Raw genomic sequence first — 20,345 nt, 5'->3', positions numbered from 1 at the left:
ACACAGTGCGCTGAATCATTTAAAAAAAAAAAAGCCCTGGCCGGCGTGGCTCTATTAGTTGAATGTCGTCCCATGCACCCAAAGGTCACAGGCTGCAAGCTCAATCCCCAGTAGGGGGTGTGCAGGAGGCAGCCAATTGATGTTTCTCTCTCCTCTCCCTCCCTCTCTAAAATCAATTTTTAAAATAGATATTTTTTTTAAAATAGACACACTGAACTCAAGTTTTATACCTTTGGTTGAACTAAATTAAATACCCTATCAGATGTTATTTTTAAACTCAAGTTTTCCCATCATAAAATTTTGAAAAAGAACAATCTTAAAAGCAGGTAAAGAAATTCACTGACAAAGATTTAGGTGTTTTAGGACTTTAATGTCCTTCACGTACTCAACATCAAATACTGACAATGGATAAACAACAGGGGCAAGACTCTCCAGCAAGGATCTTCCAGAACTCACAGCATCACTCTGGTCAAACACAATTAACGAAAATAGTCAAGTGAACAAACGCTAAGGAAGTTTAAGATTTTTTTTAGTTTCACGGCATAACTGAAAAAATAACCAACCAACCTTCTCTTCCACCTAAATAAAAGTGAATCGGGGAGCTTCTAAATCTTGTGAAGCAGCTTCCAAAGGTAGGAGGGAAGGGAGAAGACACAACTGTTGAAAAAACAATGCACAATGTCAAGGACTCTTAACAAATTCCCAAAGACTCTACGTATATCACTAAGAACCACATTATTAGAAATATAAATGCATAGAGATATAAACTATTTGGTATTAAAAACAGACTTTGCTATATAAACGTATGGTATGTCACTTTTGTCTCTTTATGAGAGTAACAGTATTAAGATCTCCAATTGGCCCTTTAGCCTAGAACTCCTAAACACTCACCCAGGGTCAAGGTTGACCCGATTTAATCCCTGTGGAGCCCAGGAGCCCCTACAGCTGCCATTTTGGGAAGGATCGAAATTCAGCACCTAGCAGACCCCACCCACCCTCAAAGCTACGTGTCCGTGTGTCGCCAGGAACATTAACTGCACTTTGTGTAAGTAAGTCCACAGGCGAGTCCGAATACTAAGACCCAGCTAGAAAACGTAGCAGCAAAGACAACATAAAAGTGGGATTGTTAGAAAAGCTAAAGAAAGATTTTTTTAAAATGCTTTCATTTCAAGTCAAAATTAAGGTGTCTGTTATGTCCCACCAGCTTTGAAGAACTGTGTATATTGCGCTGTTTTGTAGGGTTTTTTGGCGGAGGGGTGGGGAGGGAAGAATCTATAATAAGCATGTTCCTTTGAGAAAACTACCATGGTAAAATTTTTGAAGCCATTAAGTTACTTTAAATGTGGGACATTGTTCAAGGGTAGAATATAGATTGGTTAGGATGTGTTCACAGCTGATGCATCTCCAAAAATTTCTTCATGAAGGCTGCCAGCTCCTGAGCATCTTCGATCGTGACGGCATTGTACAGAGAGGCCCGGATGCCTCCCACAGACCTAGAAGGACCAAAGGTACCACCATTAACAAGAGCATCTAATTTAGCATCGAGATAAACCCTCTTTCCAGTCACCCCCACAGGTGGCTGGGAGCTTCAGACATCTAGTCATTAGAAAATTCTCCCTGATGCCGCGAAGGTCTATCGACTCACACCATAACCTAGCACAACGGAAACAGGGAGCCGGGACCACTGCAGGGTACGCGTCCTGCCTCCCATGTGGTGAGGACGTGTATTTTTCATAGAGCCTGCAAGACTGACTGCTCCATCTGACACTCAGCTGGAGCACCAGTGATCTGCCTACACTGAACAGGCTGTACCAGCCTCATCAGACATGGGACAGCAACCCCTGTGCTATAAGATCTCATCATGGCATTTTCAAGGGGAATTTTAACAAAAGTCCTTGGCATATGTGGCTCCTCCATGCTCTCACCAAGGGAATCATGCTAAGAGCTCTAGAAGTAACAGGAAAAAGAGTTATCCCTGTGACAACTGGTTTTCCCAAGCTACAATAACTGCTACTCAGAGATGGGCAGGGATTTTATTCTGCATTTGAAAAGCTAAACCCATTCTCTGCATTTGATAAGCTAAACCCATTCTCTGCCGGGCTTCTGAACTGGATGCGGGCTTCTGGACTGGATGCGTACTCACCTGTGCCCTTTCAAGGAGATCATATTGAGCTCAAGGGATTTATCAAGAAATCTTTTTTCTAAAGCATCATCTCCTTTGGCGTTGCCAATGCGGAATGGAATATTCATCTTGCTTCTATTCTGGGGCTCCACTGGACACCTGAGAAACATGTTTATTAGTCCAGTGATTTTTCTAAAAAGTGCAACTGCCATTAACAAATTAACAGAGAAAAAATGTTTAAACATTTTCTAGATGCAAACGGGATTTAAGGAAAAAGCTGTGCCCAGGACATTTATCATCTACTTAGGGAGACACCTCTAGCATAAGGAACAGTGACTGAGCATTCTCTTGAATGACTTGTAGCTAATTTCCATGAGCACCCATTGCCTCATCTGAATATTGGAAATAATAACACCTCCATCTCAGACTAGTTGTGACAGTTGAGTGTTACAACATGTATGAAGCTTCCAACACATGGCAGCCACACAGCCATGTGTGGCTTTCTCTAGAAGGCTGCAGAGAAAAAAAATTTGGCCCTCATAGTGTTTGAAAGACTTCAAAATATATAATGAGCAGCAGTTTTCTCAAAGCACTTGTCACACTGCATTGTCTCAAGCCGTGTGACCTTGAGCAAGTTACTAACCTCTCTGTTGTACCTCACTTTCCTCATTGAACAGTGGGAAGAGTAATGGAACCTCACATAAGGATGACGTGAGGATTAAGTATATTTGCAGAAAATGTTTGTGGTATATTTTTAAACAGCCACAGATTCTCCACAGCCCTCCGAGCAAAGGTGGGGTCTAGTTCTTCATACCTTTTAAATCTGGGCTGGCCTGCGACTTGCTTTGACCAAGAGAAGCGATGGTGTACAACTTCCAGGCCTCACAGGGCATATGCAGCTTCTACACCTGCCCTACCCTCTTAAAACACTGCTTCCATTAAGTAAGCAGAGCTAGCCTGCTGGAGATAAGAGGCCCAGCCAACAGCCAGCACCAACTCCTACACATGTGACTGAGGCTAGTTTTGACCCCTAGCTCCAGGTGAGTCACCAGATGACTTCGGTTGAATAAGCAATCCCAAGTGGGGGCAGCAGAATAACTCCCCAGCTGAGCCCGGCCCCACCTGCTGACCCAAGGAATCACAAGCAAAGAAAATGGTTGTCATTTTAAGCCACTATCTTGGGGTGTTTTGTGATGCAAAAATAGGAAAGGGAAACAATTTAGAACAGTTAAATTCAATCAACTCATCTTTTTATTCCCAGCACCTTGCACAGACAGACAGGGCTTGTACAGACTCTCAAAAGTGATGAGTGAATTTTTTATCTAGAACTTCAGTTTCTGATTTGGGAAATAAGCGGCCAAAATTATTTTCCATTGACAACCCAAAGTGGCAAATGTCAGAGGAGCCGACATACTCCTCTGGAATAAAAGAGAAGTTAAATATGTAATAACCCTCCTTCTCCACTTTCCAATACTTCCTGTCTTAGTCATTCACTTCTCAGAGTGGGACTCATGAAAATTAGCAAATAAAAGTAGTGTGAGGAAGCCCCATTAAAGTCACACTCTCCCCTGAGGGTACATCCACAATTCCTGTTAGTTAATAGGAGTCACATGCACACCTAAATGCAGAAGAGACTCAAGGAGGGAAACCAGGTATCTGGTAACAGGCTTTGAGCCTTCAATTTACCCGCCCACCCCTTCTCACAAAGTGGTAGGTGTCACAATTGACATTTAAATGAAAAATTCAGTGGATACCCTCTTTTGACATTCTGCTGCCTCAGGCTCCCACCATGAGGGACCAATTATAAAAAGCATAGCTAATTTAAGGGGGGGGGGGAGACCTAAAAGATGGAGGAATGAAGACTGTATTTAGGGTTCCCCCACCCAGCTCACCAGCACCTCAATGTCCCAGAGAAAGATGAATGCGCCCATTTGCCAAAACTCCTTGGGATAGATATACACATTTCTAAATTCACAAAGAGACAAAATGTGAGAGAAAATCCATCGACTTACACATAAAATCCTTCAGAATTATCAATGATATCATAAATCATCCGCGATTTGATGGAGCTGAGCTTCTCCATGGCTGCTGCACCGCCGTTGTTCTTAATCCACTCCAGGACCAAGCCCATGACATAGATGCTAAAATAAAGATTAAAACAAAAGAAAAAACATGCATTTAGCTATGGTCTGCAAAAGCGGAAAGACACTCAAGCAAACTGTGAAGTTATACCAAAACAGTCTGTAAGATGTCACTGGTCACTTGGCTCAGAAAAGGATGGCTCCACGCCCCATGAAGGACGGAGGTTCCTTGGAACCAGGGACACAAATCCCACCCCATCTGCTATTTCTGACCCTTTGCTTCTCTCTGCTGGAATGGTGGCTTCCCATTTTCAGATGAGCATCCTTCTAATGTTCCCTGGGCTCTTGACCTCATATCTCACAGTTTCACCAACACACGCCTGCCTCTTTCTCCTCACTCCCAATTCAGAGGATCCCAGGGAAGGCTGGGATTGGTCCGTTAGGTCCCCTGCCCAACTATGAGACCAGGGGAGCAAGGACCCTGCTGGATCTGCCTGTTGGCTGGGAAGGTGGAGTTGGGAAGAGCAAGGCAGTTAAAATGTCGCACGTGTCCACCAGAAGTTGGTTGGTCTCCCTGGTCCCGAGGTAACTAATCCTGGGGAATCTGTTAGTAAGTGGCAGCACTGGGCCTAGAGTCAGGACTGTGACTCAGAGCCCATGCTCTTAGCACTAAGCCACACTGCCTCTTGCCTGGTGGAGGGCACTGGGTCAGCTCTGGAGTGGAAAAGCTGAGCACCTTTTCCACAAAGAAATATAAAATAAAAGAGCAAATGGTAAAAGTTATACAGGGAAGTATGTGCAGAGGACTCTGGTAGTTCAGGAAGTGAAGGGTTAACCGGGTGGCCTGGGGCTAGGGGGTCTGAGGGTGCTTGAGGTGGGAACTGAATGTCAGCAAGTGGAGGTAGGGAAGTGTGTCCCCTACTAAGGCTGCCTGTCTGCCACTCCCCTACCTCCACCTGCTGACATTCAGAGTTATAAGGTTTGCATGAGGACTTGGGCTGGACAGGTAGGGGCTGATGTGACATCTGGTGAGGAGTCTAATGCAACCTCTTTCTGAATGGCTTTCTGGGGCCTAGGATTGGGGTGATCTTGCCCTTACATCTTGTCTGTGTCCCAAGTGTTGTGAAGTTTGCATTAGGGCTTGGCCTGGACAGGTAGGGACTGATGTGACATCCCTCAAAACTGCTCTCTCTCCTCCAAGTACAAAAACACACCCACCACAAAGCCATCCTCAAGCCCGTTCACCAACAGTACTTTTCGGAGGCCACAGTTCACTTTCACCTGCAGCTCTGTTCTCCCAGGGTCCCCACGCTGCTGTTGTGATAATTACATCCAACACTGCATAAAAGCCCAGCACTGACACACTACCTTCCCGGTGGCTGACCTGCTCAGACTCACTGCCCTGGCTCTCTGGCTACTCCTAACGCAATCTGAGCAGACAGAGTCAGCAGAAAACCCACCCATTTTACACATAGTCCGGAGACTTGGTGTCTGAAGCCTCACCAAGAGGCAGAGGGCTGTCCTAGGGACCACATCCCTGCAGTGGAAGGATGTCTGGTCCCTGTGACTCTCCTGTGGCTTCTAGAAGCATTAACTTATGCTTCTACCCCCATGCAACCCAAACCTTCACAATACAGGGCCCTCAAATGCTTACACAGCTTTGCAACTTGGTCTCCATTCTCCCCACTCTCAGTGCAACACTTCCACCTGATTTATACTTACACATCTAAAATGCCACCTGCAAACACAGAGCCCAGGTTTACCACCTAAGACTGCCTGTTAAATGACTCAATAATACCACAGGACACCTGTTCTATGAAATACCACACAGCAATTCAAAGGAAAAAAAGGCAGGCAGGTGAGCGGGTATGGCAATGTTCATGGTATTTTGTTGGGTGGGAAAAAAAGGAATTCTCAGAACAGTGTGCATAGGAAAGTTCCATTCGCGTAATTATATATACAGCTCTGTACATGTGCATATGCCCAGTTAAGGATCTGTTAGGATACACGGCGAGCAGTTGCCAGTGGTTACCCGGGCAGGTTCTGATTACTTCAGAAACCTCTGCTAATAGCACGTGTTCCTCTTATAAACATTTTTAAAGCAATACAAACTATTCTGTGCACCAGGGCTTAGAAAAGCACACCAGAAAAGTCCCCAGAAAACTCTCCCTAGCTCTTCTAAAGATTCGAACTCTGCAGATGAGCTTCTGGAGTTGATGGTGGACAAGGCTGGGCCCATTCTGAGAAGGTGGCCCGAATTAGTGGGGTTCAGTTTGTCTCTTATTAGCTATTCTACCTTCCAGTACAACTAAAACCAATTTGTACTTATGGGTTCAGTTAATCATAGGAAGTAAAAACGTTTACAGAGTTAGAAAAACAAAAAGTGTAGGCATCTTTTTGCTTATTCACTAACTGGGCTTCATGTGTGCTCCTAAGGGTTGAAGAGAATGACCAAGTGTTCTTTATTCCACCCCAATTCATCACCCAGGGCTACTGGCAAGAATCTGAAGGCCAGTTACCCAGCACAGTTCAAACAAACTTCCCAGGGCCTGTGGTCATTTGGCTCTGATTTTCTAAGAAAAAAGAAGGCTTCTTTTCAAACTCGGACCTTTTCAAGGACTTTTATGTGACAGAAAGTTCTGAAGTGTTCTGAGTGTCTTATCACTTACATTCAAAGATTGGGGAGGAAGTTTTGCACAAATCTTCATGTCTCTGTCTAAGGCGTTTGTTCTCACTGGGTGAGCGACGATTTTCTAACATTGAACGTTTAAGCACTGCAAATGAACTCTACATTTTTCAAGCTGGAGACTGAGGGTAACTGCTCAATTATACAGACTTTTACTTTGTTCTCTTCCTCTTCTTTTGGGGTAAAGGAAAGCAAAGCAACCTCCAAGAGCGGTCTTCGGGCAGAATACATTTAAGCCAGTCTCTTTCATCTTCTACCTTTACATGACTCGAATCAGACATTAACTATCCTGCCCCGAGCTGCCCAATTATCACTGTTCTGATCTGTCTGGGGGGAAACGTAGCCCCTTCTCTGCCCTTGTCTCTGGCTTAGCAGTCTCCTCAGGTAGGAAAGTTCTGGGAGGTAGTTCCTGCGGCCACCTTTCTGTCCTCCCCACCCCACCTTCTGTCCTCCCCACCCCATCCGAGGTCAAGGCCTGGGGCCACGGCTGGAGGGGACCCTATGACAAAGCTCCTGCTCTAGGACTTCCTCTGTATCTCCAGGTTTGATTCCAGACACTTTCACCTCCCAATTAGACCAGCGGTTCTCAACCTGTGGGTCACGACCCCGTTGAGGGTCGAACAACCCTTTCACAGGGGTCGCCTAAGACCATCGGAAAACACACATATAATTACATATTGTTTTTGTGATTAATCACTATGCTTTAATTATGTTCAATTTGTAACAATGAAATTGGGGGTCACCACAGCATGAGGAACTGTATTAAAGGGTCGCGGCATTAGGAAGGTTGAGAACCACTGCATTAGACAGACTGGCCCACTTTCTCACTGTTCCTGCTGATTCCCCCCTAATAGTAATAAATACCATATTAACGTATTCATCACGTTTTAAAATTTTATTTCACACCATAACTCGTGGAGAAGATGCCAGGTGACAGCTCCCCTGCTCCTCCAGGCTGTGCTCTGATCAGAACTTGGCCACCTTCAGGCCAATTTCAGGGTGGTGCTCTCCCCATCTCCCACCACCACCCACAGCCAGTGGTGGCCCTGAAAGGCTCACCTGACTGAGAGCCAGGCCCTGGCCCCACCTTCTAACAGGTAGAGCTACCTCCTGCCATTGTGGAACCTGGCACCTAAATCCCTTCTCTAGGAGCCCTGCCCTAGAGGGTCCCCAGTTGTGCCTCCCCCCACCCAGCATGCCCAGTTCTCACTTCCAGGTTGTCCAGGGAGCACTCTTTTCCTCTGCCTAGAACCCCAGAGGTGAGCAATAGATTCAGCATCCCCCACCGAACACCACCCCATCCTTAATAGGTATTTTAGAAACACTTTCAACCAGGGGGAAGCAGAGTGGGGTTTCCAGGCCACCAGGAGAGCTAGCACCAGAACACCCCCTTCCCTAAGGACTCCAGGGGACACAACCCGAGGAGCTGCTCTGGCCCACGTGAGCGGGTGGAAAACCGGCAGGGATTCCAACAGAATCCTGACTTTGAAAACAACTCCTTTCTTTCCTAGGAAAGAAGTGTATGTGGGGGAAATTTTCTACAGGCAGCACCTAGTGGGGAGCCCTCTAATGAAGTCCCCCTTTCATACACACTCTTTTAAGAAAACTTCCGCCCCTCACAGATGGTATCCTTCAAACGCACACAAATCCACCCTGAGGATTCTGCTTGCGAAGAGCACACTGAGGCTCAGGCTCTGGAGCCAGGCTGCCTGGGCTCAAATCCTAGGGGCAGGGCCCCGGCTTCTTCACTTGCAGAATGAGAATAATAAGAATGAGAGGATCTGCCCTGCCTAGGGTCACACAGATGGTTGGAAGGAAGATCTCTCAGGAAACTGCTAAATCCCAGGGGTCCCAAAGGTTTTCCCAAACCACCTGAAGCTGGGAGTTAAAAGGTTGTGGGCAGGCCTGAGAGGTGTGCAAAGCAGCTAACAGGACCCCTGCAGGTTGGGTGAAAAACCAGGAAGGTGTTTGTCCCAAGCCAGTATGTTTGCTGCCAAGCTTCAAGCTTCCTTCGTGCAGGCCCAGCAGGGAAAGAAAAGCAAGCAGGGGAGGCCCCCGTTTAAAAGTCCTCCTCCCAATTTGCACTGGTTGTTTGAGATGCAGTCATAGCACTTCACCTGCACAGAGCTTTGGGGTTAATGGTGAACCACCAAGGCTAACAAAATCAAACAAAAACACTACCCTCCCACCCACCCCCCGCCCCCAAAAAAGAGGCTAGAGGGAAGACTGACTAAACAGTGCACAGGGACACATGAGCCAGACAGAGACTCCTGATAGGATGTCTAGGCTATCAGGTCACCGGTTCATGCACACACTCTACTTCAAAGTCATCTCTGCTTTGATGGGAAAGACACCCCTCCATGGGTCCACAAGTAGCACAGCAGGGTTACCTGAAGCAGGGAGGAGTGTTGTACAAGGAGTTGTTTCCGGCCTGCACTTTGTACTCCAGGACCGAGGGGCACTCCCTGAGGGCGAACCCCAGCAGGTCATCGCGGATGATCACCACCGTGACCCCCGCAGAGCCAACGTTCTTCTGCGCACCAGCAAAAATCACCCCAAACTGAAAACGAGAAACACATTCCACTGTAGACGCACTTGGTCATTTTTCTGAAATGTATTGAAACTTCCCAACCTCTTTGCAAAGCATGATTTCAATGAGGAGGTGACTGTTGTATTCCTATTCAGAGTGTATTCTCTTCTCTAAAGGCATCTCCATCTCAGACACTTTCGAGTTCTGAGGCCTACAGTATGTCCTGCCTGGTCCTTCCCCCCAGTCAGGGGCTAGCCCAAGGCCATCACGATACATGTTCATCTTCACCCTGCATCCTTTCCATCTTCACCCACACTAGTCTTTAAAATAGGGAGGCTAACTGTCCTTGGTAACCAAAAACACCAGAATTTTTACCCATTTATATTTGTATGAAGGGACAATCAGAAGGATGCTAATAAATGAGATAAGCTGCCTGAGAGAGAAGAAATTTTAAAAATCAGATCTTTAAGGTTCTTCAGGAAATGTTGTTGTACTAGAGGCCCAATGCATGAAATTCAAGCTAGGGGCTCTGCCCTCGCAGCCTCGGCTTTGTCCGGACAGTTGTTCTGCTGTTCAGTCTAATTATCATATTAGCTCTTTATTATGTAGGATAAGATACAGAACCCTGTCCCATGTCTCCCTGTGGCAGTGTCCCAGGTGGGAAGAGGGAGCAGTCTGGCCCGGCAAGCAGAGTATTTTATACTTGATATTGTTTAGAATTGCCAGTCATGGTGACTGGTAATACATACCAGGCTATAACCAAAATGTGGTATATCCATACTAGTACAATGGAATATTATGCAGCCTTAAAAAGGAATGAAGTTGACAAGTGCTACCACAAAGATGAACCTCAAGGGCATTCTGCTAAGTGAAATAAGCCAGATACAAAAGGCCAAATATTGCATAATTCCGCTTATGTGAGGCAACGAGAGTGGTCATATTCATGGAGACAGAAAGTACAAATGGTGGTTACCAGGGGTTAGAGGAGCAAGTACTGGGGAGTTAATGTTTCATGGGCACTGAGTTTCAGTACAGGAAGAGGACAAGTTCTGAAGATGGATGGTGGTGGTGATCACACAACAGTGTGAATATACTTATGGCCACTGAACTGCACTTAAAACGGTTAAAATGACCAATTTTATGTTAAGTATATTTTACCACAATTTTTTTTAAAAAGGCAGATTTTTTGTCAGTTGTTTTCCATTCTTCACAGATGTTATGCCACCTTGTTGTAGGCACCTGGGTACACTACTCCCATTGCCCACCTCGTGTGACACCCAAAGTCTACGTGTCCTGATGCTCTTGGAGTTGAGGTGGGGACAAGGCCAGGCGGGGCTCCTTCACGGGCACCTGGAGCTGGAACAATCTGCATCTTCCCTTGAGGACAGCAAGCCACTCCCAATGTGTTGACCGAAAAAGTTTCTAAGAGCCATCCTCAAAGGCAGATAAATTCCCCATGGACTTGAGTGTGACCCTGTGAGGCCTTCATTCACACGGGGCTGGGAATGTCAGGACTTAAACATCCGACAGTCTATAATGAACAGGTGATACTGGCCTGCTCACTGAGCTACCCTGGCTCCAGGGTCTCTGCAGGCCACGGCTCCCCACCCTCTCTTCATTCTAGTATATATTAAAATGTCCTTAAAGAAACCAAGACGCTGGGGTCCCTCTTTGACACCCTACCTTGGAAACGTCCACTGGCCTGGATAGGAAGTTTGAGGACATGTCGCAGACCAGCACTGCTCCCTTGACGTCGGGGACAAAGTCAAACTCCACGCCATGCACAGTCTCATTGGCGCAGTAATACACGTAAGAGGCTTCCGGGTTGAGGGTCCAGGTGCTTGGGTCTACGATTTCTATCACAGAAGACAAGTTGGAGACACTTGTACTGCCCTTTCCTTAGGTAGATGGAGCCCAACAGAAATAACAGCCCTCCCCTAGCAATGAGACTGCTTCCCTAGCATTCCCGAGTGAAAGTACCCTACCATCTCGCATTATTACAATCACCACCCCCATCCTAAAAGGATGATCAACCCTGCTGACTGTTAAATCTTCAGTTATGGCGGAGTGAGAATTTGGGTTTTTTGCTTGTTATTCTATTTGGTGGTCCAACAGTTGCCCCTTGGGGCTCCAGCCTCCCCCATTCTCAGGCCGTATGATTCCAGTGGAACCAGTTCCACCTGCAGCCTCAAAAGTACCATGTGACTCAGGTGCTGTCACACGACTGATTTGGAACGGGACCCATGAGACACGACTGTTACTGGAATGCGTGAGCACAGGCACTGAAACTGGGGAGAACGTAAGGTCCGCAGAGGCTGCAGCCATCTTCTGATCCCAAGGGGACAGCTTTCCTGACTGTGGGGCCACCACGGAGGAGACAGTGAGATACCACTGGACATAGTGTTGGGGCCCTTGATCAAACCATACCTAAGCCAAACCAGACCCTGGGCTTCTCAGCCAAATGAGCTTAGGGGTGCTCTTCGTGCAGTAGCACTTAGTAGCCTTACCTAGTACAGCCACCCCACTATCTAAACGGTCTCAAACTAACTGCTGACAAGGAGGAACAACCAAAACACCCACACAACTGCAGACTGTCCTAAGGAGGGACCACCCGCAGTCAACATGACAGTCCACCTCAGCTCCCCGCACTTACTTGTGTAACTCCCAAGTTTAGGGTGGACGATGTTCACAGTCCCAAACTTTTTGGCTTCTTCTGCAGCTTTAGCTGACCAAGCTCCTGTCACCACGTAGTCGGCACACCTGCCTGCTTTCCGTCCAATCAGGTTTAAGGGGACAGCACTGAACTGGCCAGACCCACCGCCTTGCACAAAAATCACCTTGTAGTTGTCTGGAACAGCTCTGGGCAAAAGCACAGGAGACAGTCAAAGGTGGAGCGTGAGTGATGCTCTATCAGCACTGTACCTTGGGTGGATATACCACAAGAAATACGGGAAAGCCCCACCACCACTCTGCCTTCCCCAATCCAGTCACTATCTGTTCACTCCTTGGACAACTATTTGTTGGCCCTGTGGGGCAGCCATGGTCACTGTTCAGACAGAAGCTAGTAACACCCTGCTGTTCCTTTGGGGTATCATCCCACTGCCATTCCACATGGTTAAAGGGTAAACAACCCCAGCTCCACGGGATGAACATGTGACCCAAGTTGGCCAATGGGGTTCTGTTCTGAGAGCTTTGATCAAACTTTTGGGAAAGAAGAGCTGTTCCTATTGAGGGGAAGAATGAACTTGTAGGAACTAACCCTGCAGTCAATGGTGGCCATCCGATGAAGCTAGCACATAAAATAGCAGGGCCAGGAGATGGAGAAAAAGACCTTCCTGACATTACCCGAGCTCCTAAATCACTCCTGGACTTCTCCATCATGTGAGATAATCCATTCTTTTTTGTTTGTTTGTTTTTCAAATACAAGCAGTTTACTTAGAATGTCACAGAGGTAGAAAGAGTGAGCCAGCGGGGCTGCGTGGGCTCAGGAAACAAGTTACAGAGGCAAAAGAAGGGCCCTTGAAGCTTACGGGAAAGAAAGCAAAGGTAACCTGCTTGGGGGAAAGTGGAGAGGGTAAGGGTGTGGGAGAGGGAGAGAGGGAGAGAACCAATATATTCCTTTTTTTTTTTTTTTTTTTTTTTTTGGTTAAGCCAGGGGTTGGGCTTCTGTCCTTTGCAACCAAAAGTCCTAAAAATATTGATGTGCTGGTCCATGCTATGAACCAAGTGGACACTGGAAATCCTTCTGAAGCATTTATCAAAGCAATTTAGAAGAAAAGTAATGAAACAGTCAGTACAATTCCAATTTTGTTCATGAAAGAATGCAAGAATGAACCCTAAAACATTAATAATGATTATTCCTGACTAGTGGGGTTATAGACAAGTCCAGTTTAATTTGTGAGTTTATTTTTTCTAAAGTTTCTATCTTGAACGTGCACTAGTTTTATGAGCAGGGGGAAAAAAGTGCATTTCCAAGGTTAGCATATTCTTCTATATGCATATATTGATATTATAAAACCTCTCATTTAAACAGAAATGTGTTTAAGAATAAAAGTTTCCTCTGGATAAGAAAAGCAGTACATCCCTGGCCAGTTTCTCAGTGGTTAGAGTGTCAGCCCATGGACAGAAGGGTCTCGGGTTTGATTCTCGGTCAAGGGCATGTACCTGGATTGCAGGTTTGCTTCCTGCCCCCTCCTGGTCGGGGTGCTTTCAGGAGGCAACCAGTTGGTCGATGTGTCTCTCTCACATCTATGTGTTTTTTTCTCTCTCCCACTCCCCCCTCTCTTCCACTCTCTCTGAAAAGCAATGGAAAGAATAACCTCAGGTGAGGATTACCAAAACAAAAAAAGGAAAGCAGTACAGGTAGCCTAGGACAGGGGTAGCCTAGTGTGGCAGTTTGTGGAGTTAACCCAAAGAGCCTGTCAAAATGAAGTTTCTACAGAGATTTTGACAACAGTCCTGGATGGGGCACAGCATTGAATTTTTTTTTAAGACCCTCCCTCCCCTCCCCGGTAATTCTGATAGGCAGTACGAGGACCTTCCAGACCCAGTGACCTAGAAGTTAGTAATGCTAAGACGACCAGATATCTCTTTGTCATTTAAATCCCTTTTAGGCCAGCTGAACTTCTGGAAAAATCTTTCCCAGATATGACCATTTCAAATCTTTGGAAATACTACATAAAATAAAAACACATAAGTGCAAGATGGGGAACAATTTAGTGGCTTTGGGAATATCTTAATAAGACTAGTTTTACTTATAGAATATTCTAAACAGCAGAGTATAGAAAATAATGTAACAAACACCCAGGTACATATGTTATCAAACAAAAGTAATGCCGTTTGGTCTTAAAACTTTAAACTTACAGCAATTCCCGCACAAGATTCTCTGTGTTGTTAAGGATCTTAGCGAAATCTGCTGACCTGTGGCTCATTTCTGTGGAAGGAAAGATAAACAACAAAATAAGTTCCAGTCCAAAACCAAATGAACACAAGTAACTTCAGAAAAAAGAACAAGATTTGCAAGTAAAAGAATAAGTAGAAATTTCAGTTATTTTGCATGCAACTTCATTTAGGGGAAAACCTAAATGATTTTCATATTGCAAGCACTATAGCCTCATATCATAGCAGAATGACTTTTCAAGTGGCAGTTTCAGCCTGTGATTTCTCACCTTTATCACTAACATGAATCTGTGTGCAATGTTTGCCCTCTGGGACAATAGCACAAAATTCTACACTATACTCTCACGTCACAGATACCTAAGTACATGTCCCAAAACCCACAGGAACAATATTTAATAGCAATGAGCATACTGTTAACCCTACGGTCTCGTAATACTGTGTAGCCTTTGGAACTATAAGGAAAATAAATAAACATAAAGTAAATTTTAGAACTCAAAGGTTCTCTTCTCCAATAATATAAAGAAGAGAATCTTAATGAAATTATTAACAGGTAAGATCTTCATAAGAACCTTGTGTACTTTTAAACTTTTACTTAAGTTCATTTTTAAGTGTAGGAAAAAGAAAATGAACATGAAGTTATATTATAAATATTTGGGACATGGGTATGCAAATATACAGTAAGAACCTCCGGGTCTCAGACTCTATGACTAGCAAAACCATAGCTGAGATGTATGAAATCTCACCAGCATTTGTTTATGTTGATTTCAAAATTGCTTCCAACAAGCATGCAACTAAAGTTAAGTAAATCTTACCAAGAACACTAATCCCAACGCCTTTGTAGTCTAATAATTCTTTTTGTATCTCTAACAGTACCTAGAAAAAACACACAAAATAAAATAGGTGATTTGAGTATTGTGTGCACAGCTCTCCCGCTGGACATACAAACCTGGGGGTGGGGAGGAGCATGGAAGGGGAGTTGACCCTAGGACCTGTGAGATCTGGAGGCTTCTGTCCCCACCCACAGCCAATCCCCTTCCTCCCACAGAGCCCAGAAGACCCAATTTTCACAAAAGTTGAGTGTGAAATCACCAAATGTGATTGATGCTATGATAGTTTTTCCAAAGGTTTGAATTAACTTAGATATAAAAAATAAATTGGAGCCCGAGCTGGTCTGGCTCAGTGGGTACAGCCTGCAGACTATGGTAGAAAGGGGCCACATGCTGACCTGACAAGCTCAGGAGAGGCCTGCATGGAAGTCTTGCAAACTCAGAGACCTAAAGTAACCATAAAGGATGGTCTGAAATTAAACGTTAACTAAAAGCAGTTATGGTGGGTAGTTACACCCTAGGCCGGTATCTTCACTGACAAGGTCAACCTTTACCTTCACTGAGCCTATCTGTCTTTTTGCATCTATAATGGCATACCCTTTGAAATGTCTGGGTAATTTGTAACTTCCCTTTTCCTGGAGCCCCTGGGGCACAACCTAAAGTGCTGGGCACCAGGACAGATACCACAAATTCCTTCATTATCATGTTAATTGTTCCTGCACCCACTTAAGTATGTGTCCATCATTTTACTTTTTATCCAATCCCAGGGGTTTCCCCCGCTTTGCTTTCTCCCACCTCTCTAGTCTATCACCAATGGATTTCATGTAATCCACCTACGTCCCTTTCCTTTGATTGCAATGTATAAATACAGATGTAACCCGCCATTATCTCAATTCGTTGAGGTTCTGCTTCCCGGCATATGGTCGACAGTTTGGCTCAAATAAACTCACAAAAATTATTTACAGGTTTCAATGGTTTTTTACGTTAACAGGACCAAAGGGTCCAGGGTTCGATTCCGGTCAAGGGCACATGCATGGGTTGCGGGCTAGATCCCCAGCAGCGGATTCTCTCTCATCATTGATGTTTCTATCTAACTCCCGCCTCTTCCTTCCTCTCTGAAGTCAATAAAAATATTTTTTTAATTGGATTTAAAAGAAAATGACCAATGCCGAAACCGGTTTGGCTCAGTGGATAGAGCATCGGCCTGCGGACTGAAAGGTCCCAGGTTCGATTCCGGTCAAGGGCATGTACCTGGGTTGCGGGCACATCCCCAGTAGGAGATGTGCAGGAGGCGGCTGATCGATGTTTCTCTCCCATCGATGTTTCTAACTCTCTATCTCTCTCTCCCTTCCTCTCTGTAAAAAATCAATAAAATATATTTAAAAAAAATAAAAATTAAAAAAAAGAAAAGAAAATGACCAAGTATACAATTTTTCTGATGACAACTCTGTATGCCCTGGCGAGCCTCTTGCCTATCTTGTAGGATCACTGCAGTCGCATCATCACCACAGTCAGTCTCACAGGGGCAACAGGGCAAGCAGGACCGGGTTAGGGCCAACCCCAGTGTCGGGAAATGGGAAGGAGGGGACTATGAGGGCTGCAACTAAATCTCTCCTAAACCTCTCCTTTGCAAAGGCAGCTCCTAGCTAGGGATGACAACTGCCATTATAATAAATGCATTGTCTTTTGTTTCCCAGAGGCAAGTAAAATGAAAATAACTACAAACTGATAAGGAAAATACCTCTTTTTTTTTTCTTTAAAGACAGTAAGCCCTTATCAGAGATGCATGCTGTTATGTTTATGAGTTAAATAACTGATATCTCCATTGGCTTTAACATGATCCTGGGGCAGGAGGGGAGAAAGGTGGTGTGGAATGGGGAGGGCAAGGGGGTGGCTGAAACGAGATCGGAAAAATGTCCATAGTTGTTCAATATCAGAGATGGACCAATGGCTTCTCTACTTCTGTGTATGTGAGAAGTACCACAAAGTAAAAAGAGAAAAAGTTCAAAAAACATGCACAGAACAGGTGAGGTAAGACCTCTGTAGAAGCATCCAGCCTTCAGAGATGGTTTCTTTTCAAGATACAGGCTAAGGAGGACATTAAACCATCTAAACTGGATTTCAGCTTGTCTGAAGACACAAGATTTGAACAATAAAGAATCAGACAAAAAAGATTCCATTGAAAAGGAGGTTCAAGAATTTGTCATTGTTTCGCAAACTGTTGGGTGCTTATTAGCACTGGCTGATCAAATAAACGTTAGTGGCTCCTTCCCTCTAAAAACAGAAGCACCCATCTGAGATAGAATCATCCTTGAACTTCTGTTTGAAACTGTATTTCTCTTATAGATAGTAAGTATTCTTTGAAGACACCTATAAGTTTATATCAAAAATCATTACAAGTGTTTTAAGACTTCCACCCATAAAGCACAGCCCTTTTAATCCAGTGGAGTTTATTTTTTTCAAACTGCAGAATGCTTTTGTGGGTCACAACGAATTTTTTTAATGAAATTGAACAAACTAGAGTGGAATAGAATATAAATCGTGTATGTTGTAGCTAATTAGGCTATTTCTTAAGGCTTTTGTTTTAGTTATAGTACATACATGTACTTGGTCATCATATAAAATGTTTTCCATTGTGATTACATTCAAAGTTTGAAAAGCTTCTCTAATCCTTTTAATTCAATTAAATCAAGTCACATACAAAGGCCCCCCCCCCCATACACACACACACACACACACACACACACACACACACAGGTTACAGGGCTCATCTGAGGGCAAAAATCCTACCCAGAAAATAAATAATAAACAAATAACTGTATTAATGATGACAACTGCCATTATAATAAGTGCATAACAAATTTCACAGGGAGCAATACTGAATGCAAAAGATGAAGAAGGGAAAACGGTGAGGAGGCCTCCTACAGGAAACATTTCCACAGCTCTAGCAAAGAATCTCGCCTAAAACTGACTGCAACAGCCGAGAGAGAAAAAATAAGTCCTGTTCTCTAGCTACAGTGAGCGCTGCCCATAGAAAAGTTAAGATGTCCTTTCCCATCGAAAATTGTAAGATTCTCTGTTCTTACAACACAGAGGAGGCTCTGTCCCAGGGAGCTTTCTGCCCTGTTCAACAAAAGATAATTGTAAAGCATTTGGCGGCGACCCATGTTGCTACAACATATTATCAGTCATTTTGGTTGAGAAATAAAAATCTAACAGTAGCGGTACAGATAGTCCACGCGTTCAAGTCACATCAGAGACTTCGTCTGCTTCACAGCTGCTACGGGTTGGGACGGGGCGGGGCGGCAGCCACCTGGCACCTGGCTGGAGGTTGGGCAGGCAGAGAGAGAGAGAGAGTGAGAGAGTGCCACTTGCATTTGGAAAGTCTGCTGTGGCCCGGGGGAGAATTTAATCATTCATCATTTGCTTCAGAACAAAGTGAAGCGGACTGGGCTAGCAGCCAGAGGCCTACCAGAGTATGAATACTCTAATGCCTTTGGGCTTTGGGGGGTGGAGAGGGTCATACGACTTTTAAAAATCTACGCAAAAAAAAAAAAAAAAACGGACAAAAAGGATTTTGGGTAGTTCTGAGGGTGAGAAGAGGGCACTGAAGACTTTCAAATTAACATTTTGAAAAAAAGCAATGTTCCCGAGTGCTGGCTAACTCAAACACTGTTTACGGGCAGCCATGCGTGGTCCTCTAGTTTGCAATCCCCTCCGGTAAAAGCGATCCCCATTCTCCATTCATTCACCCAGTGCCCATTCATGCATTCACTCAGCACTGCCTGGCTCGCTGCACTGCCCCGCTAGGCTAACGCGGAACGAGAGGTTTCTCTTTTCCGCCGTGCCCACGCCCGGGCCTGAGAGTCCGCAGGCGTCTCCAGGTGTGCACCACGACGTGCCAGCAACGCTCCGGCGGGGCAAATCGTGCACGCCTCGGAGCAGCTGCACGGGCATGCCTCCCGAGCTTCTTCCCCCAAGTGTATTTTTCCAGAAGCCCACCGGCGAGAGGTCCTGAACTGGGTGTACGCCGGTGCAGAGCGTTCGCGGGACTCAAAGCGGCAGTGGGGATCCCAGCGCCCCACGAGGAGATGCACAGCTCCCCGCGCAGGATGCTCAGCCACTCGCACGCGTGCTCACGCCCGGACTACACTTTCCGTGCGCGATCGCTAGGACTTACCGAGCGCGGCAGCTTGGCGGGTCCGGGCCCGAAATTGACCACTTGTCTCGGGGCGTCCATGGTGCTGCGGCACGTGTGGCGAGTCAGCAGAAGAGAACCGGCTGCTCGTGCTGCGCGAGTGTGTCGCTGGCGCGGACCCTCGGCCTTCTCCCAGTGCCTAGCCGGCGTCCCCGATTGGCCTGCGCCATAACAGTCCCTGCTCTGATTGGTCCTCGTAATGAGTCTTGCATCCCCATTGGTCGCGCTCAGTAGCCGGGGCCGGAAACCGTAGCTCTCCCTTGGGTTTACTGTTTCAGCCTTTTCTTTGATCCATGCAAGGCGTGCAGGAGATTGCGCCAGCCTGCCGGCTCCCGAGCGCCCCCGCCGGAGGATCGTGGGCGGTGGGGGGGGGGGGGGGGGGAGGAAAGAACGCGAGTTTATGCTTCTGCGCCTTGAATCTGACCGGTTCCAGTCCTCCGACCCTGATCCCAGACTCTCTCTCTTGCCCGCAGGAGGCGGTGCGGAGCAAATCTCATCCCCTCCTCCCATCCAACCATCTCTCCTCCACCAGTCCCTGGGACTGATGCATTTGTTTCGCAACCAGCAGTCACTCATTCCCCAAACTTTTCTAAGCATCCTCACGGCGCCAGACTCTCCAGTGGAGAGGCAGGGCTCCTAAGGATAGAATTGTAGAGTAAAGAATTGGCCCAGAGTGTGTGGGTGAGGTTCTTTGCGCATACATTGGAGTCCCAAATTCCTGCAGGATTAAAGGATGGAGGTAGCTAAGGATTCTGGGAAGATCCCTGGCCTGGGAAACCTGGATGCCCCCCAACCCCCACCCACCCAGGCAAGTCCTTAAAAGTTGCTGATTCTTCATTTCCTTTTGTGAAACCAGCGAGCGGGAACCTGGCAGTAGCTCTCAGGTTCTCCAGCGCTGACAAGCTGTGAGTTTAGAAACGTGAGGAGATATTAACAGGAACACGATACTCATGTGGGGAGCTGCCGCCCAAGCCAGGGAGAGGCCCAGAGCCAGGCTGGGCG

At 46.0% G+C, this 20,345-nt stretch overlaps 1 protein-coding gene across 2 annotated transcripts; it reads right to left on the bottom strand.

Moving 5' to 3' along the window:
• Nucleotides 1-349: 349 nt before the first annotated feature.
• Nucleotides 350-19,474, bottom strand: PSAT1 (phosphoserine aminotransferase 1). 2 transcript variants are annotated; one of them, XM_081104215.1, is made up of 11 exons: nt 19,326-19,474; nt 15,131-15,191; nt 14,283-14,352; nt 12,073-12,278; nt 11,103-11,275; nt 9,280-9,449; nt 4,135-4,263; nt 2,144-2,281; nt 1,336-1,493; nt 568-657; nt 350-465 (listed from the first exon to the last, which is right to left on the bottom strand). In XM_081104215.1, the coding sequence occupies exons 1-9, from the start codon at nt 19,383-19,385 to the stop codon at nt 1,388-1,390; spliced, it is 1,113 nt and encodes a 370-aa protein (XP_080960341.1). In that variant the 5' UTR covers nt 19,386-19,474; the 3' UTR covers nt 350-465; nt 568-657; nt 1,336-1,387. The 2 variants fall into 2 exon arrangements, with proteins under 2 accessions (XP_080960341.1, XP_080960340.1); XM_081104214.1 differs by lacking the exon at nt 350-465 and having other exon boundaries at nt 513-657.
• Between the last annotated feature and the right edge of the window lie 871 nt (nt 19,475-20,345).

Source organism: Myotis nattereri (genome assembly GCF_964212035.1).
Source record: "Myotis nattereri genome assembly, chromosome: 12".
Classification (NCBI taxonomy): Eukaryota; Metazoa; Chordata; class Mammalia; order Chiroptera; family Vespertilionidae; genus Myotis; species Myotis nattereri.
Note: the sequence above shows the minus strand (reverse complement) of the source record. Positions and strands in the feature narration are given on the sequence as shown.